General features: G+C 46.0%; 1 protein-coding gene across 17 annotated transcripts in view; it reads right to left on the reverse strand.

Moving 5' to 3' along the window:
• Positions 1 to 25,764, reverse strand: part of MTSS1 (MTSS I-BAR domain containing 1) — a 123,206-nt gene that overhangs the window by 29,203 nt on the left and 68,239 nt on the right. For all 17 annotated transcript variants that reach the window (XM_035317897.1, XM_035317887.1, XM_035317893.1 and 14 more), the window contains exons 4-6: positions 5,855 to 5,939; positions 4,520 to 4,611; positions 2,857 to 2,931 (exon numbers count right to left, since the gene is read on the reverse strand). In XM_035317897.1, the coding sequence (XP_035173788.1) occupies positions 2,857 to 2,931; positions 4,520 to 4,611; positions 5,855 to 5,939 (252 nt within the window). The remainder of the gene's footprint in view (positions 1 to 2,856; positions 2,932 to 4,519; positions 4,612 to 5,854; positions 5,940 to 25,764) is intronic.

Consider the following 25,764-nt stretch of genomic DNA (forward strand, 5'->3'; position numbering starts at 1 on the left):
GCAAAGGTACTTGATTATTATTATATTTTTAATTTAGCTGCTGTAGATTAGCCTGTCAGGAGGCTGGGAGAACTTCTTCCTCCTGCCCAGCCGTGTCAGGCGCCCATGGGGCTGGCAGGTTTGGCCGTTCGTTCTCACATCCACATGAACCTTTACACCTCGCTGCTTCTCTCCTCCCAGGGGCCGTGAGAACAGGCATGTACAACCGTCAGCTCCCCAGGACTACTGCAGCTCCTCTTTGTTCTTGCAGGGGCCACTTGGGAGCCTTCATCACTTCCATCTTCTCCGTACGCTTCCCCCTGCGACCAGCTCTAACCCTGCCTCAGTTGGTGCTCCGGGCCCAAACACCACACATGGGACAGTGACTCCAAGGGATACAACACAGAAATACGGCAGGTTCACTGACAACGCCAAAAGCATCTCATAGCATAGCGAAATTAAGAGAATGACATTTAAAAAAAAAAAAAAAAAAGACACAACTCATAGCAGAGCTGCTATAAAAGTGATAGCAAAATGAGGGCTGTTTCACTCTGTACTCAAAAATGTTTAATCCTGAAGGAGGACAAGGCATTCGTGTGCTGACCTCCTCTTCCCTAGACATAGCACACATTTTGGGAGGGAGACAGGAACCCAGAAAACACTGTCTCCTCCTCCAAGAGTGCAGGCAGATTTACTCTACTCAGAAGTAGGCTAAATAGGGGATCGGGCTAGTTTCTGGTCCTTACTGGGTTGTACTGGTTGATCCAGGGAGGTGATCCTACCCCTCTACTCTGCCCTGGTCAGGCCTCACCTGGAGTACTGGGTCCAGTTCTGGGCTCCCTGGCACAAAAAAGACAGGGATCTCCTGGAAAGAGTCCAGCGGAGGGCCACAAAGATGAGACGGGGCCTGGAGCATCTTCCCTATGAGGAAAGACTGAGATACCTGTGTCTGTTCAGCCTGGAGAAAAGAAGACTGAGAGGGGATCTTATCAATGTGTATAAATACCTGAGGTGTGGGAGACAGAGGGATTTGGCCAACCTCTTTTCAGTGGTTTGTAGGGACAGGACAAGGGGCAATGGCCACAAGATAGAGCACAGGAAGTTCCGCACCGACATGGGAAAGAACTTCTTCGCGGTGAGGGTGACGGAGCACGGGAACAGGCTGCCCAGGGAGGTTGTGGAGTCTCCTCTGGAGATATTCAAGGCCCGTCTGGATGCCCACCTGGGCAGCCTGTTCTGAGGAACCTGCTTTGGCAGAGGGGTTGGACCCGGTGATCTTTTGAGGTCCCTTCCAACCCCTACAGTTCTGTGATTCTGTGATCCATACTGGTCTTAACTGACCTTACTGGTCTATACTGGTACATACTGATCTGAACTGTTCCTTATTGTCTCTCACAGAGACACATTCAAAAACTGTTTCCTTCTTCCCAGATCATGGGTGTTCTTTCCTCAGTGCTCACCTGCCATGTGTTGAAGGGTTGCTCACATTACAGGGGGGCAACAAGTGATAAAACCAGAAAGGGGTGAAGAAAGGAAAAGAAACAGAGGGCATATTGCAGACTTTTTAAAGCTGTTGGTCTGAAGTCAAGACAATCCACCACACAAAACGAGAAGCAAGTTTAAACATCACCCCAAAACACAATCTTATCACAAAAAATGTGTCCCCCTCAAGATGACCATTCTGATTTAGAACACAGTAAGCTTCTCCATGAACACATGGACACACAGAGAGCCTACTGAGGTATGCTCTTGCTTCCTGGCTTCCATCTCTCCCCTCCCTCTCTCACCCCTCTAACAAGCCAGCAAAAATTCAAGGGTAGTAGCAAAAATTCCAGCCATGTGGCTCTCTGCTAACATAATTATTGACTCACCTATTAGGAAGGACAGTTAGAGACAGCTCATCTATTCTGGAAAATGCATGAATAGACCTAAACTCACAAAATTAAAAAAGCTCAAGAAGCTCCCCGCCCCAGCATTTGCTTTGCTCGTCTCTGGGCTCACAGTTTTCAGGCGGGAGGGTAAGCACGAGTTGCAACCTGCAGGCTGAGAGCTGTTCAAAGCACACTTCCCACCCAGCTGGGAAGAGCCCAGTGCCAGGAAAGGGAACAAGAAAGTCTGCTTCTGCACAAGCTCCATATCATTTCTATGAAGCCTCGTGGGGTTTGCACTTTGCTAAGTAAAACCCTCAGCGATGGCAATGCTGCAGGTACCAAAGTGATGCATGTTTCCACTGACATGGTGATGAAACTCCTGTGACAAGATGGTGGTGGGAGAGTGGTGGGAACATGAGATTCAGCTGCTAAGAAAGACAGATTGCCTTTGTGGAGAACTCCCTTTCTTCTCTTACTCATCTTTTAGTTTTCTGTGGTTGCCAAGTGCCCTCCCCCTGACAACAGCCCATGCCACCTTCTCGCGCTCTGAGGAATAATGTAAGGTTTAGGAGATTATAGGCAGCTAGGAAAAAAAACAAGGTGGTAGAAAGGGAGAACAGTGAGAAATGTTAATAGTTCCAGAACATTTACATAATGGCTTTTTTTATATTATTCCAAAAGATTCCCAAAGATTTTGCAGGTACCTTCACAAGTCGTGTTACAATGTCACTGCTCTTAACAGGAGTAGGTTAGCAGCCAACGCTCTATTTTAAAACTTGATTGACTTTGTACAAACACTTTCAAGGCTTTTGTATAAGAACATTAGATAGCAGCTCCAGAATACGATTTAAATGACACGTAGTAATTGTACCCTGCTGTTCAAGTATATACCAGGAACACATTACAGGGGACCAAATTATTACAACAGAAAATCCTACTGCTATTCAATCTTTGTCAATGAGCACACCAGAGAAGGCTTTAAAAGTACAAGTATGGAGCAAGTTACCTTTCTTTGCTTTCTTCTGTAGCTTCAGTGTGTCAGACGATTTCTTTTTTATCTCTTGGCGGGCTTTTTTGTATTCTAAAAAAAACACACAGTGTCTGTATCAACACACTTGATGTTAAAACAGATGCTTTTCACAGAAAAAGGCTATGTTTAAAGATATTAGACTACATATTTTAAGGGGATAGTTACCATTAATCAAAGCAGCTCAGAACTCACATTTTGTAGTGCCTATACGTGTAGCTTAATATAACATTTTAGGGTGTGAGCACATTCACATACCAAATCTTTCCCAAATAAACAAAGCCTTTACAGAAATAACAACTGAGAACACAGTACAAAATTAGAGTGCTTTTCATTTCAGACACTCAACCGCTCTCAGGAATGGAAAACAGAGATGACAGGTTTCTCAAAACATCTGTGTTCAAAAACAAGTATCCAGAAATGGCAAGGCATAGAATATCCCATGATCTCTACCCAGCATGAAAGCCAGGCAGAGGGAGAGGGTGCTAAAACTTTGCATGAGGAAGGGTCACATTGCCAGCTCCTTCTCATGAAGTGGAGCACACTGCAGCTGTCCCCATTTTCAGCTGAGCTGCAAACCCCGGGAGAATCAGAATCCCAGAACAAAATATTCCATCTCTAGTCCAGGTACACTAAAAGTAAAGGTACCAAATAGGAAAACTGATACTTAAAAATAAAAAAGATAAAAGGTATGTATGCATGTACATATACACATACACTTTAACAAAGGAGGCCAATGCTACTACTCTTCTATAGATGGAAAAACAAAAGCAGGCAAACGAACTGTAAAGGGGCCAACTGCACTACCAACACCCAGGTTTATCCCCTAAATGCTAAATATCTCACTGCCACTTTGGTGAGTCACCCCTACCTGCAGGATCCTAGGTGATTCTTCCCTTCTACTCACTAACTCCTTAATGCTCTCTGGAGCACAAGCTGGAAACCTCTTTAAGAGCTACTGATTTAGCTGCTTCTATTGGACCACAGGAATAGTGGGGCAAGAAGCAAATCCTTCAGAGACCAAGCATGCTCCTTCCCAGTAGTTATCCCCTTCCCATAACACATCATGGTGATGCTGCTTTTTTAAGGCATAGTAAAACCCTTCCATTTTTAAGCCTGCTGCTTTCAGCACCTGTGCTAGAAGGCCACCAGCCCCTGGAAAAAGTTTTGCAAAGCCAAAAGCACATTTCTGGATTGCAGCAGAGAAAAAGTTGTGGTGCCGTATGTTTTACAGGGCTATGAATTCTCTGGAGGACTCTATGGCTGAGGCATTACATGATCTTATAGTTAGCTTTCATTGACACCCCGGGGCTTTGCAGATTTGCTCTGTCAGTGAGGCATCCCCAGTCGTCAGCACTACTGGAGAATGCACAGCTAGAGTGGGCTAACAGAGTTAAAACTAGTCACTGCTTTCTGGTCTAAAAAAACAACCCATCCTTTGGGGTCCCACAAGCCAAAGCTTCAAAATGTATATGCAAGGGTTAAAACTTGTTAGGCACTTTGGGAGGGAGTGTTTTAGAAGAGAAAAGTTGCTATACATATTCAAGCACATCATTCAGTTTCCCAGAACAAACATAAAAAGAGGAAGAAAAACTAGTATTACAATCTTATTCCTATTAAAGAATTCTTCCTCTGTAACTACCTTTTGCATGGTCTTTATCCAGTTGATTGGCCACTTTCTTCCACTCTTCCATCTGTTCTTGAAGTGGGTTTATCAGACAGTCAATTAAAGCACTAATTTTGTTGAAAAAACACAAAGAGCAATCAAATCCTGCAGATGCCCCTATTCTTATATAGAGAGCCAAGGTCAATATTGGAGTATTTTTACTTTTTGCTGCGACAGCTACCAGTGTCACAGTGTAAATACCAGAACATAAAAATGTTTAAGCTGGAGAAAGCAAAAGAAAGGACTGGATCAAAATAAAAATAACCCACACACAAGATAACCAGAATTACTGTGCAGAAGATCAGGACAGTGAGGAACAGTGCGCAAACCAGAGGAATGACCTGAAACAGGGCCAATGTAAAGAGTTAGATCCTACTCACACAAAAAGCAGTCTAAATGGATACCCCAGAGACCAAAAAGTCCCATGCAGCCACGAAGATTGTAAAATTAAATAGCACACGGATACGCACAAGAAGCAGCTGTACAAGGAAACAACACCCTGCACACCAGTGCGCCTCGCCTCTCACCAGTGGAGCCAGTGATATTGTACTGGGAATGCTCCCCTAGCTAATCACATTGGGATCAAATTATTTAAGCAGCTAACTCTCGTGGTAACTGGAGGCAGAAGTTCTCTCTTCAGTCAATTTCATAAACTTCTTTATTTTAAAAGGGAAGAAGCCATCACAAGTCACCAGGCAAATGGTGAAGCATCAGTTTTGGTTCACCCCAGGTCAAATATATCTTTTAGTCTTTGGTTTAAAAAGGCACACGTGCAAACTGCTACTTACTAAAGAAGTAGGTTGTTTATGCCCAGCTTACATGTGGGTTAATCCTCTCCCATTACCTCTACAGTCTAACTTTAACTGCAAAAAGGGGATGATGGAATTTGCCTTTTCCATATTTGTCTGCTGCAAGAAGTTTGGCAGCAAGACCTCTCAGGTAAGCTGAGGAAGCAGCACAACATTTACTGCTGCTTTAAAACTTAGTGACAAAGCTTGAAGTCCTAAAACAAAGACAGGTCAGTCACATCACTAGCCGGCTGCTCAGCACTGAGAAAAAGTGGGAATTGGCAGCATTTAAAGTGAGTTGAGGTGACAAGCCCAATTCCCAGAACATGCAGTGACATCCTGCCTTTCCCGGCTTTCACAACACCTAGTGCGTTGGGGGAGAAAATACATGCTGTTCTCAACGATGGGGTCAGAGATGAGCTGGAAAGCCCATGCCAGAAAAAAGCTTTACACCTTCCCCACTAAAAATGATAGTGAAGGGAAGTCAAATCTCAAGCTCTGGGCCTGGTACAGAGCCACTCACCTTGAGAACTGCCGGAGTTTGGACTCTATACTCCTGTGTCTCATGCACATCCTGGTCAGAGCAGACCCAATTTCTCTGGTGCCACCTGAAAAACAAAACACGAGGAAGGTGAGACCCCAATGAGATGCAGGAATGCCAGCCAGAAAGCACGTGCTGAGTCTTCCAGAGCAACTGAAAAAAATCAGCTGGGCTCAGACTGCACGGGTATTTAGCACCTTGGGAAGAGATTAATTCTTGTTCATCCAGAGACCAGAACTGAACAATTAAGCATGACTAAAGCAATTCTTCCCAGAAGCCTTTCATACCATCAGGCCCTACTCCTTGGCAGAAGGGTTAAACGCAAAGGGCTTGTCAAGAGATGTCAAAGGACAAGGGGAAGCAAAGCTGGCAACAAGGTGGGCATTTGCCGCAAGTGGGTTTTCAGCAATATTCCACATTTTGGAAAACAAACCTATGTGATTTGATACAATTTTCTCATATCTAGATCCTTTATACCCAATGTCTCAAAAGAATATGTTAGGAACCCTACGTATTCCCTCTTCTAACATGGATGCGTATCACCAGTGTATCACACACACCTGCGATCCCAAATTGCACACATTTTTCATTAAACTGCCAGAAGATGGCACTATTTGCTCTGTGCCCTCACTCATTTCAGTTTCTGACAACTGCATGACAGCAAGAATTATTTTTACCGAGTCTTCCTCCTCACTAATTTTCCCTTTTAAAAGCTCACATCCCTCCATTTCCCTCAGCACTGCCAACGTTGATCAGCATATTAAATTTCAGTATTATTTCGGTTTGGTTAGCATTAGTTTTGATAATTGCTTAGTTCCCATTTGCAAACCAAATCTCTTACTCTCAGGGTACAAACATCAACATCTGTACAAAGTTTTTCCAAATTGTAATATTCTCTGGAACAGTTAAGGTATCATCATCTACTCTGAAGGCTCACTTGATTACTAAAATAACCTTAGGCTGTAACATACAGGAAAATATCTTTGTTAAGGTTTTGCCTTTTTTTTTTTTTTTTATGCTGAACTTGGTACCGCTCAAGTAAAAAATATTTTTCTAGTAGAGAAACTTGATAACTTTAATCATTTTATTTATTTTTGTAAGCATGAAAACAGAAGTCACCATCTTCCTGCGTTCCTACAGAATTGAATCTTGTGCCCACAAAATGGCTCTGGAACAAAGACACTGACTGGAACAAATTGTGGCTATTTGGTATTTTCCATTGTCCTAGAAGATAAACAGAAAATCTTTTGTCACTTGCCCTATTGCTCGTGTTTTCATAAGGAGCTTTTGAAATCTTATTTGGGAACACGGAAGAGCAGCAGGCTCGCTGCATATCAGAGGCTGAGGAAAGCATCAGGACCCAGCCTGGCTCCACACCCGTCTCTTCCAGTGATGCTGCACTTGAAAGCACAAGCTGCCATGGACTGTGGTAACCCAAGAAGCAGCACAGAAGATGGGGAGAGGAAAAATGGAGAGATAGCAGAAGGGGTAACAGGCTAATGTCCCCAGTAAAAAGCGTATCTCTGTCCTGAAAGACAGGCATTCTTCTGGAGACACTGGCAAGCAGAAGTGACTTGGAGGCTTAGTTAAAGCAGAATGACAGCAGAGACAGAGGAAAATGAACCAGAAACTTCCAGAGCCATCAGTAGAGCAATGGTCAATCAAGTTCAAGCAAAAGTCATGCTGAAAACCTTGCTGAAACCCTTCAATTTTAAAGACTGACAATGGTTATTTAACATGGCTTTCCTACACACAATGTATGAAACAAGGAAGAATCATTTTAGAACAATAAATAGGAAATTAGGCACCATGTGTTTTAGGCACTAGGAAACAAGGGTCAGTTACTATTAATATGAAACTGCAAAGTAACAAAATTTTAACTGAACCACCAGTAACCAACATATAAATATATCCACTCAACAAGTAGTACAGATGGATGGGCAAGGTCAGCAATCCAGCTCTGCAGAATTAGGTCTCTATATTTGCTCGTTAAAGAAACAAAAGAACAACTAGAGCCTGGAAGAAAAAGGTTATTCAAGAGAAAAAAAGTCCTCTGATTGGGAAGATTGGTTCTTCCCAGCTTTTAAAACTTCATATTATCCATAAGTGTTTACAAGAGCATGGAAATTTAAGATGGCAATTTTATTCCATGAATAAAAATGCCTCTAACAAAATGAAGGAAAACAGTAAGAACAGTTTTGAAAAGCTTCAATGCTCCGTTTGGAAACAAGGTGGTACAGAAAATGGATTTAAGAAGCAGAATGGGAGGGGGAAGGAGCTGTGCCATTGGGAAGTTTAGGAAGGCAGGGCCGGCACCCAGCTTGGTCACTGGAGCAGGCAAGGGGAGTGGGATGGGGTGCCAAGGCTCTGTTTTAACATCACCTGCTTTCGACATCCCGTGAGGAGGCTTACAGGGAATCAGCCACCACTCAAGAGGATAAGCAAGGTGATCCTAACTCACAAAGCACCAGCTCTGGTCAAGTATGTGCTGCTGGGGGTACTGCTCAGCGTGCCGTGTCCAGTGCAAATCCCTCCTGCACCTAGGTTATGAGCTCAACTTGCCCCAAAGCAGCCCTGGGGAACACAACTGTTAGAAATGGCAATGAAAACGAAGGATTCCTGTTCCTCTGCAAAAATCACTATTGGTTACAATCAAGCGTGCTAATAAATGAACAAAAAACACAGGCAGACAGGGACAAAACAAGGGGGAATTGTTTTAAACTTAAACAGGGTAGATTTGGATTTGGTATATGGAAGAAATTCTTCACTCAGAGGGTGGTGAGGCACTGGACCAGGTTGCCCAGAGAAGCTGTGGATGCCCCATCCCTGGAGATGTTCAAGGCCAGGCTGGATGGGGCTTTGGGCAACCTGGTCTGGTGGGAGGTGTCCCTGCCCATGGCATGGGGATGGAACCAGACAGGCTTTAAGGTCCCTTCCAACCTAAATAATTCTGTGATTCCATGAGAAAAACAAACCGTGTTTAACCATCCTGGAAATGAGATTTCTGCAGTACCGCAAATTATCATAGTAAGGCTCACAGAGAAGGCACATCCCCTGTAGAGGCTTCCCAGCCACCCTCTGTGCTCCTCCTGCTATGGGACCATTTAGTTTTCACGCAGCCTCTCGCCACAACAATTGCGATGCTGTTCGACGCAGACAGTAGCGAGCTTTGTTTTTATTCCTCGCGGCCGTCTCATTCGCAGCCCGCTGCCATCTCACACGGCGACAGGCAGCTAATGGGCATGCCGCGGCGGGGGCAGGTGCCCTGAAAGCTGCAGCACCAGGGAGCGGGGCTGCATCGAGCCGCTGTGTGCTTCTAATTCCCATTTGAAAGCTAATGTTCAATGTTCCCAGACTCTGTTTAAGTGTAGGAGATAGAAACCTTGGCAAGGGTCCCTTTGGAGGCGCTCTTTGGCTCCGCAGAGGCAGGAACCATGTCCAGGTGTCCCTGTGCACCTCCATAGGTGTGACAGCCCAGGGCCTTCAGATCACCTCTGGCAGGGTTTCTGAGTGACAAAACAGCAGCAGCAGCCTTTCAAAGTCTCATCTCCTTAGATGTAACTAAACATTGTGTTCTCGGGGGCTTCAAGCAGTCCCTTGTTAAAAATCAGCCCCTAGACCAAAGGAAGGGCAGTACAGGCCCACCTCCTCCCTTGCCTGAAACACACCGCTCTGCTGCAACGTACTGAAGCACGCCAACAGCTCCGCAGTTAAACAGAGCTTTACCTCACCGTTCCCAACCCTGTTATCTGAAAAGAATTAAAATGCTACCTGAGAAGGCAAAAAATGGGAACTGCAGGCCTCTGGCCACATGGTGATGTATTCCAGCTGAGCACCGGGCCTGTTGCTGAAGCGTTCAGCCACCTGTGCAGGATCACGTGCGGTGCACAGGGTTTATCTCAACCCACACGGCACCAGTGCTCCCGTTTTCTGAGGGCTAGGATCAGCTGGCTACATAATTGGCTGAAGGAAACCATTTTGTACCACTGCAGCAGTTTGAAAATGTCCAAACATAATGCGGGAGGGTAGTTTGGACTTGCTGCTTTTACTCAGTTCCAGCCAGCCGGCCCTGGTGAGCGAGAGTAACATATGCTTTCTATAAATTATCACTCGGCATTTACAGCAGTGGTTAACTCGCAGAATGAAAGGGTTGCCAACCCGCACACTCTACAGAGACTGACCTTACAAGCAGCATTAATGTGAGCACAAGTCCTTGTATTGGATGTGCAGCTTGGTATTCAAGTACAAAACAAAAGAGCCCTCAAAATCCAGTAAGATGTTTATTGCCAGAGCTGTAAGAAATCTGCCTCAGCCTTCAAACTCGCTTATGGCTTATCTTAGAAAATGGGTCCAGCAGTGACCAATTGCCCACTTACTCAAGGATAGAGCCATGAAATAGGTAGCAAGCCAAACAGAGATAACTCGTGCTATCAACACAGAGCTAGTGGCCAACTGAGCACCTGGAACAGCACTGCATCAGGAGTGGGCTAAGTACAGCCCGTCTCCACGCTGCTTACAGGCAGGTCCCTCTCAAAAACTCATGACGTTTTCCAGTAGTTACAATGTCCTGAAGATAAACACAGAGGCCAGATTAGCAGACTTTTCATCAAATTAGAAGTATGCTGGGTGGGTGACCTGGGCTCTATTCACTGCCCTGCAGCTATTCAAGTTAAATTACTGTGCTTTGGGCTCTCTGTTTATAAAATGAGGCTATGAATTATCTGCTTCTCTGACATCTACAATAACTCATCCATTAAGGCAAACAATGCTTGGGAACGGTGTAAAGTAATACTTTGAAACTGGAGACTAGAGCCATGTTCATCAGGTTTCCCACTCACAGAAAGTGGCTTAACAAAATGCTCCTGTCAAATTTGATCAGAAAGTGGGTGATAACATCGGACGTTTCTCATAAGTAAAAGGCAGCTCTGCAAGGCAAACATGCTTTTGCTCTCACTTTCCCTCTTTTTCCTACTCCTGCCTAAGCCTGCGAAAGACCAAAAACAGTCTCCATATAAGATAATTAAATGAAAACCTTTGGACCATGGCACTACAATGAGGCCACTATAATGGCATAAATGATTTTCTTTGACGCGTGCTTGTCATTCAACGTTGCAGAGAGACAACAGGGAGAGACTGTAGCGAAGAGACTCAATTGTTTTATTAGAATCATTATGTTTGTACTTAATAATGATCATAGACCAAGGAAATGACTATTTGATGAAATGTGCAGCTGTACGACTGCACAGCCTCTGTGTACGCCAAACAACTCCCTACAATCGACCTCTTATCTTCCTCCTCTTGCTTCACTGTTGAGCAACCCCAGCAGGCTCACAAGATGACTGCCTTTCAGGAAGAGCCTTTAAGGCTCCAACTTATTAACCAGCTCATCTTTATCTTCCAGGGCACAGTCCAAATGCGCCAGCCATTTCCCTCTTTTCCAAAAATGAGAGAATGATGAAAAATGGGTGTAATACTTTTGCCGTTTCAAAGTTATCTGAAGAGGCTTCCATTAAGATTAAAGCAGGAGCTGAACAGAGGTGAGATTATTAAATACACCTCTGAACACAGAGGCTATGACAGGAAGACTAACAGTAGGACATTCAAGCTAATGGTCATTACTCAACCCTTGTACAAACTCACGCTGTTAGAAGAGCAAGCAGTTTCCATCACTGATTACAGAGGGCATGCACCTTGATCTTGCACAACTGTTTATGCAGATGCCGCGATGAAACCCAAGGATGATGGGATCGGTGCCAGGGTGTCACAGCAGACAGGGAAAAAAAGGAGGGCTTTTGCCTAAAAGTGATCTGCACAGGGGCTGTAAGCAGCATCACTGGGACAGAAACCTAAAATGGGAGCTATGGTAGCACTTCATGTTTCAGTGAGTCAGTGGCTTCCAGGTAAGGCTTTGAAGTTGGAAAACGGACCAAGATCTGCCGACAACAGAGCGATGCTGTTCAGCATCTGCCAAGCAGGAAAAGAAAACAGGACACCTTTATTCCTACAATAAAAGCCTTCTGAGCAGCACTTGGCAAAGTCTTGAAGGTTGCTGCTCAAAACCAGCTAAAAAAATCATTTTGTGAAGTATTTAAAAAAAATGCTTCAATTCAGACATATTTCTAAGAAGACTGGACCTACAAACGTAGACTCAAGGTCAAAGTCACCTCAGTGTTTCAGAGTAACTCAATTTAATAAAAGTGAAAATCTGTGGCAGACCATTGTCGTGTACTGCAGCTCTGTCATTGTCACTGCAAGGAAAAGACTGCTTGCAGTGTTTTGCAGGCTTCTGTACAGTGCTCTTTTGGGTACACCACTTGGAAAACCTATTTATAGAAGCCTGATATGAACTTGTCACGTTAGCTAGAAGTCCACGTAGCCCAGATGATCCTAAGAAGAAAATCTATGAGGTAGTTTATTTTCTCTTTTGCAGAAGACACTAGAATTTGTTCACGGATGAGACTAGCAGGATCTTAAATTGCATTTGCATTGATTTTAAAGGAGGAAGAAGCAGCCTGAGGCAGCACAGAAGGCAAAAGGAATATCCCTAGCACACAGCCTGCCCTGGCAACCAGCTTCAGAAGTCCTGAGAGCAGCCCATGACCACGTTCCAGTCAGTACATTAAAGGATGTGCACAAAAGATCTTATGACTTCTGGTCTAGCTCATTCCCCTGCTCAGCAGCATTTCTGCCTGCCCCAGCTGTTCTCCTAGCAGGGCACACAGGGCAAAGCCCAGCCCCATGGGAATTGACACGAGGGCTGCCATTACACAAGCAGGGTCAGAATTGCAGCCGTGCACACAGAGTTCACTGCACAGGCTCTTCTCGGTCCATCAGGCACATTAAAAATGGTCACAAACCAGCCCTGCTATCATCTTTGGACAATTTGGGTTCAGTCAACCTTCAAGTCACGCAGAGAAGCTCATATGTTGCCCTCCACTTTTAAAAAAAGGCATATCACACATGCAGGTGGCTAGAAATGCTTTGGGAAGGTTTGCATCAAGTTATTGCTGGATGAAGTGATTTGAATTGGGAGAAATTAGTGAGTCTGTCACCAATTCACCAACTTCCAAGATACAAGATGCATCACTGAACTGTGACATCGTACTGGAGAGCAGGAACGGTCCATGCAGAAGGGCTTCCCTGTTACTAAATCTGGAGATTTCTTTCAGGATATCCCTCTCTCCTTGCAGGTGCCTGTTTCTAGCTTTTCTGAATGCAAAGTTCCACTGCAAGGTTTTAATGCCACAAAGATACAGCATCATTAGAAACAGATTTGCTTCGAAGAGCAAATACCACACTTGTGTTTTCCAAGGACTATTATTTACATTTATTTTTTGGAATACAAATAATTCCCTTATTGAAAACTAGAGGGTCTAGTCAACATCTGCATTCACAACGAAGCTGTGGCCACTACTATTGTCCATACCTTTTCCCCATTTCTCTTCTAATGTACAGTCAGTCACATTTCTGAAATCACCCTGTGAACAGCTACGCACACCTAACAGCCTTAACCTGAGCAGACCCAACTGCGTTACGCCAAATGCTACACCCACTAACGGCTTACGGGAGGCAGGCAACATGAGTCATCAACCTCAAACTCTCTCCAAAAAAACGTATGTGCTAATAAAAAGGCCTCTTTATAATGAAAAGGGTATTCCTGAAGCTGCTGAAGAACACGAGGCCAAGCCCGTGTGCCGTTTCGTTCTCATTTTGCTGGCAGCAGCCGGACCCGAGGCACAAGCTGGGCCGGGTCTAAGGAAAAGAGGCAGAAAAGAGGCAGGGATGCTCGGCTCGCTGCACCCAGGAACACGCTCACTGTGTGCTCCAGATGGCCAGAAGATGAAGGCTCAGTTCAAACCTTTTAGATAGCCAGACCCATTGATCTCAGTACCTTCGTGAATCCGACTCTAAATGAACATTTAATGTCAGCGCGACGTGTGAAGAAGGCAGTAATTCAAAATCCCTGTGTTCTTCTGAAGTACAGCTCTTTATTTCGTCTGGGCGAAGCTTTGAACTGCAATGTAATCTGATTAGACTGCAGCAACATTCAATGAGGGGAAGGGATAATACACTTACAGCAAATGGGCTGGAACACTGAGTGCAATTCCACCGCGCGCTCACATCACGCGTGCTGTGCTTTTGAACCTGCAGCCTCCACCGAGACCGTGAGGAGCCGACAGGTATTTCTTCACGTTGAGTTGAGCTGTCAGCCTGGCAAACACCTCTAGGTCCAGAAGTCAAAAGCTCCTTCGCTCAGGTCTCCCAACCACCTGTGCTGCTGATGGCAGCCCTGCAAGGATCTATTTCAGCTACGGCCAAATGGCTGCTGCCTCCAAAACACAAAATGAAGCGCGACCAGGACAAGCAGGTGCAAAAAGCAGAAGAAAAAAAAAATATATTTTTAAATCCAAGTCAGCAGATCTAACTGAAACCCCACAGCAAGCAGATCTGCAGAACAAGGCAGTGCTATTTTTACACCGCTGTCACTTCTTCCAGCAGAGCACGACTTGGTGAACAGAGGGGAGGATCACGGAGGGAGGCAGGGAGGCCAAAATCACGTAAAGCTGCCTTAAGACATTATAAGTTCAAGAAGATTTAGAGAAAGGCTGTAATGTCTCGCCTACAGATGCTGAGATACGGTGACAGCAACCCGTCAGAAGGCCCAGGGCACACGGAAGCCAGCACAGTGCCTTACTGTCCCCGTCAGGGATGGCTGCCCTCCTGACGGGGCAGGCTCCTGCCCTCACCCAATGCTAGCAATACCTGCATGAACTGGTACATGAGGGGGCTTCGCAAGGCAGTAAATTCTCCTTCTGGTACTTTCCCACAGCAGCTGCCCTGTGTGTTCCAAAGAGAGATACTCCTGACTCAACTTCATCCCTCACGATTTATTCACGATTTTATTTATCCAAACTCATTTCAACACAGCCTGGTGGAAGACTGGAGACTACACAGTCTTTTCAGACTCTTCCTTCAAAAACTGCGGAGACAAATCAGCAGAAGCATGGAGAACCTGCCCATCGCTTTGAATGGCAGATGATGACAGGACATGAGTCCAAGGCCCTGGTGTTTGCAATCACCCAGATTGCCCCCAAGCTCGTTTTGCCCAGTGCTGTATCTACAGTTGTTGTGCCGTTCATCATGTCAGCCCCCAAACAGTTAGTTTTGTCCTCGCTGATATGCCCTTTTATTTTTTGGCAGCATCCTGCTCATTTCCAACTTCAGCTTCATCAACCTTTCACTGATATAATGAGTTTTCACAAAAACAAGGGAGAGTATCACCACATGGGTCTGACACCAGCTGGCTGCTTAAGCCAACAGTATGAAGGAATTTGATACACAACACTGATCTTGCTTTAAAAGAAAAACAAAAGTGGGGGTGGAAATACTCCACCTGTTACAGAAAGTGAAACGAAGATGATCATCTCCAAACAGAGAGGCCAGAACTCTGCACTTTTGGCCATACACTCAATAAGCGCACACTCAGAGCAAAGTCTAAATTCTGAGTTTAGAAAAGGTATTGGCATTTTTTCCTTTACTTGCAGTGATGCAAGCTCCACACATGTACCAGGCTGCTCGCAGCTCAGGTCAGACAGCTAACAAACACACCACTATGCTCCCCGGATCTTTGGCTGCTTTGCATGCACAGATTCCTGTGCTCTGCAGGCAAACTCCTGCTTATCCCACAAATCCTTCCAAACAATCCAAGCTGTCATGCTGAACCTGAAGTGTGCCTGCTTAAACCATGAAGAGTACAGCAGGAGAAAAGCTTCGAGAGTGCTCTGATTCAGTAAAAGAAACAAGCACATCTTGTAGAAAAGATCAGATGAAGCTGCAAAGTTGTTCAGCACTGCAAGCATGGCATTCTGGCGTGCAGCAAGACACTCAGCACTGCTGATTGGCGTGCAAATACCAGGCACGTGCTTATCTCTTTCTGTGAGGACAGAGCAACTGGATTTCTTCTTCTAAAGAGGCCCCGCTGGACTTTAGTGAGCTGGTCTCGGACTGCTGGGACAGCAGATGCACATAATTTTGCTGTACTTTCCTGCTATAATGCACGCACATGCAATGCACACCAGGTCTGTAACATATGTGCAAGGAGGGCAAGGTTTAAATATCACCCAACCTCCCTCGGTAAGAACAACTGCAAGAAGCTTCAGGAAATCGAGGTTTGAGACAATGGAAAAGACTAGAAATCAAGAGACAGAAGGAAAACAAAGACAAATTAAGAACAAGTCTTTGCAAATCCTGAAATTTAAGCCTTGAAAGGGGAGCAGAAGCTGTCCTGAGCCGGCAGAAGTTGCTTTGCAGCGCTGCTTGTCAATCTCTTTAGCCTTTGCCTCGCTGCAGCACAAAGCACCTTTTGTGCCTCCCCCCAAGCCACAGCCGCTACGAGAGGAGCAGGAGGGGATTACACCAGAGAAAAGCCTATGGGTCCAAGCTGCTCCCTTCCAAATACTGGTGCAAAGTGTTGGGTTAACTGTCCTTTCCTGAAGCATCTCAAGAGAAAAAACAGAAACAAACCAGCTCAAGCTGGGAAGGAGCTCGGGAGGCCGTGTGGTCTGCTCAAGATGGGGCCAGCTTCGAGGAGGTTCCTGGTGGCTCGTCCAGTCTGGCTCTGAGCATCACTATGGAACAAGATACCTGGCTCCTCTTACAGTTGCTGACTAGTGCCACTGTCAAAACTGTTTTCCTTATCTGAAGACCAGAGTTCACTGTTTCAGCAGTTCAAAACTACATTTTTCCAAGCGCCTGTTGGGAGGCTGCACTCCCCTGACACTGCTTAATCCACGTAACACTGTAAATTCACGTGGAAAACGTTTATTTGTCTCATCAAAGTAAAAGCTTTGATGCCAAAGGAATTCAAACATGCACCTTCAGCACATAAAACAGCACTGTCACACCCCAATTTGGAAAAAATGACATGGTGGTATTTTCAAAACGACACAAGCCCAATTAAAGGTCACCTGCAAAAAGCAGTCAGCTCAAGCATGAACGTTTTCAGATGCACCTATGCACACTTACTTTCTCTGTATTTCTCACAGTTTCTCAAAAAATGAATTCACAATGCTTTAAGGTTAAGCTGATTTTAGCCTGAGAGCACAGAACCATGCAGCTGGTCATCTGACATTTCTGGTAATGCAGGAAATCCATCTAAGCCTCACAGCTCCTCGCACGCTCGGATGCTCCCTTGTTCTTCCAAGCAGACCTCATCAACCCTCACCTACAACACACGGTTGGCCCTGATCTATTGCTATTAATTTGTCTATTAAAGACAAAAGGATCTGTCAAAGCTGGATGGAGGATTTCTGACCTGGGCTTTAAGCACCGTAATGCGCAGGACTAGCATATAAATTAAAGTTTAGAGGACGGTGCTCAGAAAGGGTCACCTCCTAGTCAGAATTTATTAACTACTGCCCCCAGAGACCACCTTGATTTAGCACCGTGTAACCTATATTCCCACATTTCGTTCCCACATTTCACAGCGGTATTGTTACACAAAAGGTTTCTCTTCCCTCCATCACTTCACCCACCTCTTCTGATAATGGTCAACACGAGGGACGGTTTACTCACAGATTGCAAACACACACAAATCTGCACGTGGTTAGTTTGAGAAATCCCACGTTTGTGACACTTTGCTGGACACGCTGGGGGAGAAAAGCCTTGCAACACCCAACAGAAAGTCAACTCACCATGTGTTCTCAAGAGCCCTTCGTAATAAACAGGCCTTGTGAAAAATTCAAGCTAGAGAGATTATGAGATTTTCCTTCACTGACTGCTGTGAGAGTGCCCAGGGTTTGGAAGCTTTGAGACCTGGGCTCTGGTCCCAGATCCCCAAGCATAAGCTTGACTCAGATCCATCTGCTGCTCACCACCGTGCTCAGCCCTGGCCCAGGCTGAAAGGCAGAAATCTTGGAAGGCAGCGAGAAATACGGTCTAGAGAAAAAAGGGAGAAATATGGTCTAGAGAAAAGAGAAAGGCTCTGAAATGAGAGAGGCAGTTACCGAGCTGCCTGCCTTACCCTGGCAGGTGGCGATGCATTAAGGCAGAGCTTCCCGAGCCGTGTTTTTCAAGGCGATGGTGTGTAGCCTCCAGCTACAGCCGTACAGCCGCTCCCTGCCATCGGATGCAATACAGAGCAAAGCAGTTCCTCACCACGCACCCACCAACAGGTCACCTGCACTTGAATTCTTCAACACCAAAGGAATTTATGGGTTTTATTTAAGGGGAGCTCCTTGAAAGAGGGCAAAGTTCCTCACATCATTTTGCCCCCGAGTGAAGCGCAGGCAGCTCTTGAGGAGGGGTTTAACAACGAGATCCCGCTCTTGCTCCTCAGAGCCCATCCTTTTCCTGGCCATCCTAGAGTCAATGTAGGCCAAAACCTCTGCAAATTCAAAATTGCAGTTAAAAAGAAAAATGCACAGACGTTTTTCACATCATTTCTAGGCCAGGCACAACCTGTATCAGAGAGACTCGATCTGTACCAGCCACCAGCGGAACACTTGGCCTAGTAACTAACTTGGGTACCACAGCAGGTCAGATGTGAGAATGAGCCTTAATAAGATGATACAAGCAAGGTTTTCGATCTTTTTTTTTTTATTATTATTTAATGTGCTCATTTTTAATATGGTCAGCTTCTGAAGTTACGCTCTGGCGAGCACAACCTATCATCAGTCTTAATAGACCTCCAATGCAACAGCAGCTTCTGATTTATTTCCTCCCATCCCACACCCTCTTCAGAGTCCATTTCTATTTCAAGCATCAGTACCCAACGCTTTCAACATCTGCAGGTTGCCAAGCCAGGTGATCTGTGGAAAAATGGATGCGAACTGCTTGCCAACAGAGCCAGACACACACCGCGCCGACACCAGGGCTGGTCGCGCCTCTTCCACCCATCCAGGAATAAGGCGAGGCCAGCTGCTAATTAAAGCAGACAGGTTCAAACGGTGGAAAAGCTCCAACCACAGCATGGTACGTGCAAGTCCAAATATATATAAACACAAAAAGGAGGATTAAAAACCCCTCCAAACCTAAACCCTGTAATGGCATAAACACTTTCAGCTTTCTACGCAGCTTTAAAACAAATTGCGAGCAGCTGATTAAGCCTGCGCTGTGCAGAGAGCACGAGACACGGGGTAAGAGGCCCAGAAACCGCAGGTGATGAGATGTGTCGCACCACGGTACTAAAGCCACGCTTTCCCCAGGCTCCCGAGGAGCATTTCAGCTGCCGGAGCGTCTGCCCGTGACGTAAGCTCCCCAGAACTGCAATGCAGCACTCGCGCGGGCGCCGATTATCTCGGAATTTGTCTTCGGAGGCACCAGCGCTGTCACTCATCCCGAGCGAACTCAAGGGCATGCCTTCAGCAAAAAAATAATTGCCACGTTTAATCTGTCCAGCTGCAATCCGTTTTAGATACAGCCGCTCGCAAATAGGCTCTAGCCTAGATTTTGTTAACAGTTTGTTTAAAGTAGGGAGAATAGATGAGACAATTAAAAAGACAGCCCCCAAAGAGCTGGGTTTTGGTACGAGAGGAAGGGCGGTGTAATTGGGTCTTGATGTAAGCAAAATTTCTATAGTTAAGAAGGAAATAGAAAAAGAAAATGCCCAAAGAAAGTATTTAGTCTTGTTAATCCGGCCGCTTCCAAAAGAATCAAAAGGCTGTGAAAGGCACGGCTCGCGGGACAGGCTGCAATAAAGCAAGAACAAGGCACCTCAGTTGGCAGCACACGACAAAACAGCGGTACACGTGGGATATATTCTGTGCCGTGCATTGTTTTACTATCCAGATGTGGCAAAATCCTGCAGCAGCGGAGATGGGAAGCACTAAAAATCCTTCAGAGACTGACGAATTGTGCAACATTAATATAGACGGAGCCATGCTCAAGGAGTGCCCGTGTACCTGCTAACAATGCTTTGTGCCAGCTCTGCTAAAATGTAGGGGAGCCAGGGGAAAATGTGGGTATGAAATAATGAAGAAACATACTGAGCTCCAGAGAGATGGCAAGTTACCTGCTAGGAAAACAAAATGAAACCTATTTCACAGCGCTTAAGAAGCTGACTGAAGCCACAAAATAGGTACAAATCAGCATCAGCAATTACCCATCCAGCGTCTCCCCCCTTCCCCTAACTGCAGGCAGCTCCTGCAAGTAAAGTCAGCAACTACAACGGGCAGGAGGAGAGCGAGGATCCCCAGGGACGTTTTTCCTACCAAGAACCGAATGTGAGAGGATTCCTGCTTTCAACTTAATGTGCATACAGCAGGCGGTGTGGCACAGCTTCCTTTGAAGTTCGACTGCCTTTCGCAAAGGGGGGAAAAAGTTAGTATCAAAAAGGCATGAGCTTGCAGAAAGGTGAAGGGATCTTTTTTTTGCAGAAGCTGTTTTTCAAGAGGGCACTAGTTTCCTTCAGCCTGTCCCTGCAGGCAGCAGCCTCTGTGGAGTCCTGCTGATGAGTGGAGTCCTACCTTCCTCACTGCCCTGCCCTGCACCAATGCTCTCACAACCAGGCAGAGGCCAAAAATTAAAGTGCTGTGTGATTTGCCTGTTTAAAAGTAATTAAATTTAAAGTAAAAGGTCAATCGGAAAGCCAGGCAAGCCACCTGGCCCTCCTGAGTGAGGTGCCTGCTTTCTGCAGGCAGCAGCACACCAGTGGGTGACGTGCCCAGGGTCACAGGAAGCTTCCTTTGCTCTCAGGACAAGGTGACGTGGTGTATTTGCAGCAAGTGTGACTGGGGACAGCCTCACACACAGTGCAGACGCAGACAAACAACCATGGGTCTCTGGATCTGCAGCAGGATGCTGTTCCCCCCCTATACGAAGAACCACCAGACATGAGACCACCCCACCAAAAAGATGGATATAAGGAGGGAAATCAACACGGAGCAGCTCCCAGCAGCCCGCGGGATGCCAGACCACAGCTCGCCCCCCGCAGATCACAAAACAGCCGTCTGTAACCTGCACCTCTCCTCCGAAGAAAGCTCTGCTCAGATTTATGTGCCTGTTGGCCAGCAAGGTAAGGGATCTCAGCAGCTGTAAGGAAACGCGCTGTTCCTGCGCTGTGCTCCCTCATGTCATCATCAGCGACTCCTTCCAAGGGTAAGGAAATGGTCAAGCCTGAAACACGCCAGCAGTCTATCAGTTTTAAAGGAAAAGCTTTTGGAAGGCTTAAGTCACACACACAGTCTTCAAGCCGGTCTCTAAAATAGGCCACCTCGTTTATAGCAGGATACGTTTCCTGCCATAAAACATCCATATGTGGAAAATATTACAAACTTCCTGCAAAATCTATATTTAAATCAGAGCGATAATTTACTGCTGATAACAAGCTCAAGCGAGCTGGAGGTTTGGATGCTTCAGCATTGTTTTCTGCTATTTTATCTTCATGTTTTCCTTCACCACCACCAGAAGCCTCCTCCCAGAGAGCCACCAAGATGGACACCACCTGTCCCAGTGACCGAGAGCGGTGAATCTCGTGGGATATAAGCAGCGTGAATCACTGAGAAAGCTATTTAAGCAGAGTCCAGCATTCGATTAGCAAAGAGCATCGTCGTTGTCAACCTGGATGGCTCTTCTACAGCAGGGAGCACGGGAGGACCCGCCAGGCAAAGAGCCAAGTTGTCTCTCTATGAAAACTTGACCATCGCCTCAGTGACCGCAGGGGTAGGAAGGACAGTCCCGTCTAAGTGACACGTTTTCCCTGCTGAACCTCATGGACAAGTTAACTCTAGAAAAAAAACAACAGTCTGCTCTCTTCTCAGTTCACAGGAGCAAAACAACCGTGTTTCCCAGAAGATGCTCTTGACCCACGTAGATGTATTAAATCCAGATTACCGAACTGGACTTGAGCTCCAGTTTCACTCCTGGAACTCCCTCTGATGAACAGGGAACTTCCCAAATACCTGTGATTCAGATTTGATTCTCCACAGAAGGCCAACATCCAACTGGTGGTGTTTTTGAGGACGTTTGTGCAAAGCCAAGGTAACATTTTTCAGCTTGGCTTCTCTCATAAATGAATGCATTGAGCTGCACAGCGTGAGCTTGAAGGATGTGTGTGCTGCACCTCACCTTCAGAATATGGACCTTCAAAGAGCATCTTGCCCAATTTCCCCTACTACCATCAGACATAACACCCAGAGGGAGGAAAAAAAAGGCAACACTATTACAATTTCTATGACGGTGACCTTTAAATGTTTAACTAGCAATCTATTCTTTGCAGTCAAGATAAAGCAGCAGGAGATTAGCTTCACTATGAGTCACTATGCCCCTGTAGTGAAATAATTCAATTAGACACTTTAACAACCTTCAATTTTGTTCAGGATCTGCTTACTAGGCCCATAGTCCCCTAGCTGCAATTTAGTTTTGCCTCTCAAGCTAAGCGGGGTCAGTCCAGGTCAGCACCGGATCGAAGGAGAGGTCCCATGGTAAATCCCAGATGCTCCAAGGAATGGGGCTGGCGTTTCCAGAAGAGGCACCGCAAACAAGAGCTCTGGGAGAAGATCTGGAGCTTGTGCCTGGATGCAACTTGCAAAACTTTTGAGCCCCTGACCTCAAAGTGCACACGTACCCTGAGAAGCTGTGGATGTAAGCCCAGAGGAGCTGTGGATGCCCCATCCCTGGAGGTGTTCAAGGCCAGGCTGGATGGGGCTTTGGGCAACCTGGTCTGGTGAGAGGTGTCCCTGCCCATGGCAGGGGGTTGGAACTGGGTGATCTTTAAGGTCCCTTCCAACACAACCCAACCCATTCTATGATCCTGTGTTTCACTTTTTCAAGTTACCCTCCAGCGACACCAGCCACGGTGTTGTTCAGTTTCTATGGCAGCTGCTGAATATACTCTTAAAGGTTTGCCTCACATCTTTAGAAACAGCTTCAGTGTGGTGGTGTATGAACACTTGCCTACCTTAATCTTCTGCCCAACCAGCCCTCAAGCTAGCTTTATAGTGCCAGGATAGAGCTGGAACAGCTCCTAGATTTTAGAAGTTATTCAGGAAATTATCTGTAAGCATGACCTGCTTTTTTGAGACTCAGGGCTCTCCCCCCACCTCCAGAGTAATTCGTTTTTCTCCCAACAGCTTGATAAGCAATTCTTGAAAAGGAAAAGCGTATCTTCCTCCTCCCCATAGCTGAGTCAGCAATGGCAACAGCAAACTCCCAGAGCATACATACACACTGATGACCTCTGGACCGCTAAAATTCTTTCACTTTCCTTCGGCATGTGAGTTCTCCACACTCAAATGCAGGCACCAGGCACTCGAGTTGCATCCGAGTGCAGAGGAAGCAGCCCCCAGTTTCTGCTCCCAGCACAGAGGGTTACCAAACACAAAGATAAATCAACAGGAAGGGTAAACGCTGTTCTTCCCTCCAACCCAACACCAGAAATGCTTACCGAGACTCAAACCATGCACCATAGTACCTCCTGTTCTCAGCCCAAGCCACTAAGCATGCAGATTAAGCTTACAAAATTATTTTTGTACATTTTAGCTTGAAACTTCCCTCTGGTCACACTCTCCTGCTCATTTCGTAAGGGTTAGGAATCTGTTACTGGCTTTGAGCTAACTGATAAATGTTTTAGCCCAGACACCATCTGCTCATGGCTTTACATCCTACAGGTCCTAAGCTCAACCTCTGCTGCCCGGATCCATCCATCCAGGTTGTACACTCGTAACAATTAAGAAAAGGAAAAAAAAAAGGACAAGATTTCATAGAAAGTAATGAGAAATTTTTGTTCTACAGCAGATAGGCGGATCAAAATCTTGTATTAAATATCCTTCCACTTCTTAAACCAACTGTTCTGCATTATAGAAGGGGTCGCTTTTATCTGATAATGATCCTGGTTGTGTTTTTAAGGCCATGTTTAGTAAGAGATGTTTTTTTTAATCCGGGATTAGACTAACCAAGAGTCTTATCAACGAATCAGTCAGGGGGTGTCAAGGAAAATGTTGGTATCGTAAGCTCCAGCATGTATGTACATGACTTCATAAGTACAAACATTCAGCCCAGTAAGACCTGCATGTTCATTAGGTGTTGGATTGACATTCATTTAGGTGCTGAAGTGGGGTTACTGTGTCTAGGACACAGGGGAGCCCTAAGTTGAGCTTGACAATGCTGTAAAGCAAAAGGGCTCCAATACAAGAGCAACTGTAGCAGCAGGGTTTATGTCAAAGACATCTGTATGAATAGAAGATGTTTAGTTTTATAGGGATTGAAAAAAAAAAAAAAAAAAAAAAGCTGGGGATGTTTTTGGCATTGCAATATAAAGGGAATCAAAACGAAAGAAATTATTCTTATGTAGCAAGAAGATAAGCTGGCAAAAATTAAAAGCAGGTAACGAGTGAAGTCATGTATCAACCTCAGGACTAGAACGCAAGAAAGATACAATCTATGTGGCTTCCACTTTAGTCTAAAATCTCATATTTCTTTGTACGAAAGCCTTAAGCTGAGCCTTTTATCTGCCATTATAATCTTGTACTTTAGTACACACAATAACAGCGAAGGCCTAGCCTGCAAGCACCTCAGTTTCCTTCTCTTTAACTCTTCCAAAGTCACTTTCAGTGCTCAAACCCCTCAGCACTCCCACCACAAGAGCCTGGCGAGTCACAAGAAGCCACCCCGCCACCCAAACGCGTGTGACCCGTGGAGCTGGGAGGCGCACGGCCTACCCACGAGGCCTCCCTATGGACCCCGACCGATTTGGGGCCAGCGGGTTAAATTAACGCCTTCAAACCTGAAATGGGGACTTCTGCTGCCCAGACAGAAACCCCACAGCCGTCTCAGGTAGAGGTTTAGGGGGGAACGTCAGACTAAAGCATGTGTTTAGCAGCTGGGACAGTAGGGCTGTGAACCTTTCCTTTTTAAAGCAATGCAGGCCCCACAGCGCACCCCGCTTCACGGGACACGGACACATCCCTGGCATGGCAGCCAGGGCTCTGAACATGGCAGCAAGCTCCTGCCCCTGGTAAGCAGGAGGCTAAAAACCACTGTCAGCAAGAGAAAAGGCACAGGTCGTGCTCCTGTGAGTGCTGCACATGGGTCCTGCCCTTCCAGGAGCATGAGTGACTGATGGTTGGTCAATTAGTTCTCTATTAACACGCACCCAGGGACCTGGTAACGAGAACATTTCTTTTTCTTCCTGATTTGATAGAGAAGACATCGGGGCATGTTTTAATCTGCAAGGCAGACTGATAAAACCAGCTGCCCAACAGACAGCCTCTTTCATGGAGGCTTAATTCTCCTCGGAGAACTCGAGAGCTGCTTTACTGCTTGCCGGATAAGTCGTGTTTACAGCAGATCCTCCGAGCTGCTCAGCCTCCTGGATGAATTTAGAAATCAGACCAGAGGGTAGATTTGCAGAGCAGTAATTAGCACAGGAGACGACGGAGGAGCAACCGAGAAGAATAATTTGGTCTGTGTCGACATAAGGTCAGGGGCTGGGGGGATGTCCAAACTCCTGGGCAGCTCGTGGGGAGAGAGGCAGGGAAGGATGAAACAAAGAGAAAACCCAGCGCGACTCCCACAGACCAGCTTGAGCAGTTTTAATCAGCCTTGCAAGACATCCTCCTTCTTGTTGCAGGGCTTTTCTCTCTTTTTTGAAATGAAAAAAGACAGGTAGTGGGCACCCCTGACAGGCAGCACTGCTGGGTTGCCACAGTTACTGTATGAGTGCACGATGTGTTGGCAGGCAGAGTATTTCCCCACTCCTGCCTCTCTGCTCATGAGTCAGCAAGTGCCTACTTCAAGGAACACGCCACCAGCCCGATCGGGCTCGTCACCATAAAACTGCATCCCATAGCAGAGCAGATGGAAGAGATCCCATCGTACCAGCTGGGTTCAACCCCACCACACTCTAAACTCCTTCCAGAAGAAGCAGATCCCTGTGAAGGCTTAGTAGGAAGCTA

This window comes from Oxyura jamaicensis, chromosome 2, assembly GCF_011077185.1.
Source record: "Oxyura jamaicensis isolate SHBP4307 breed ruddy duck chromosome 2, BPBGC_Ojam_1.0, whole genome shotgun sequence".
Classification (NCBI taxonomy): Eukaryota; Metazoa; Chordata; class Aves; order Anseriformes; family Anatidae; genus Oxyura; species Oxyura jamaicensis.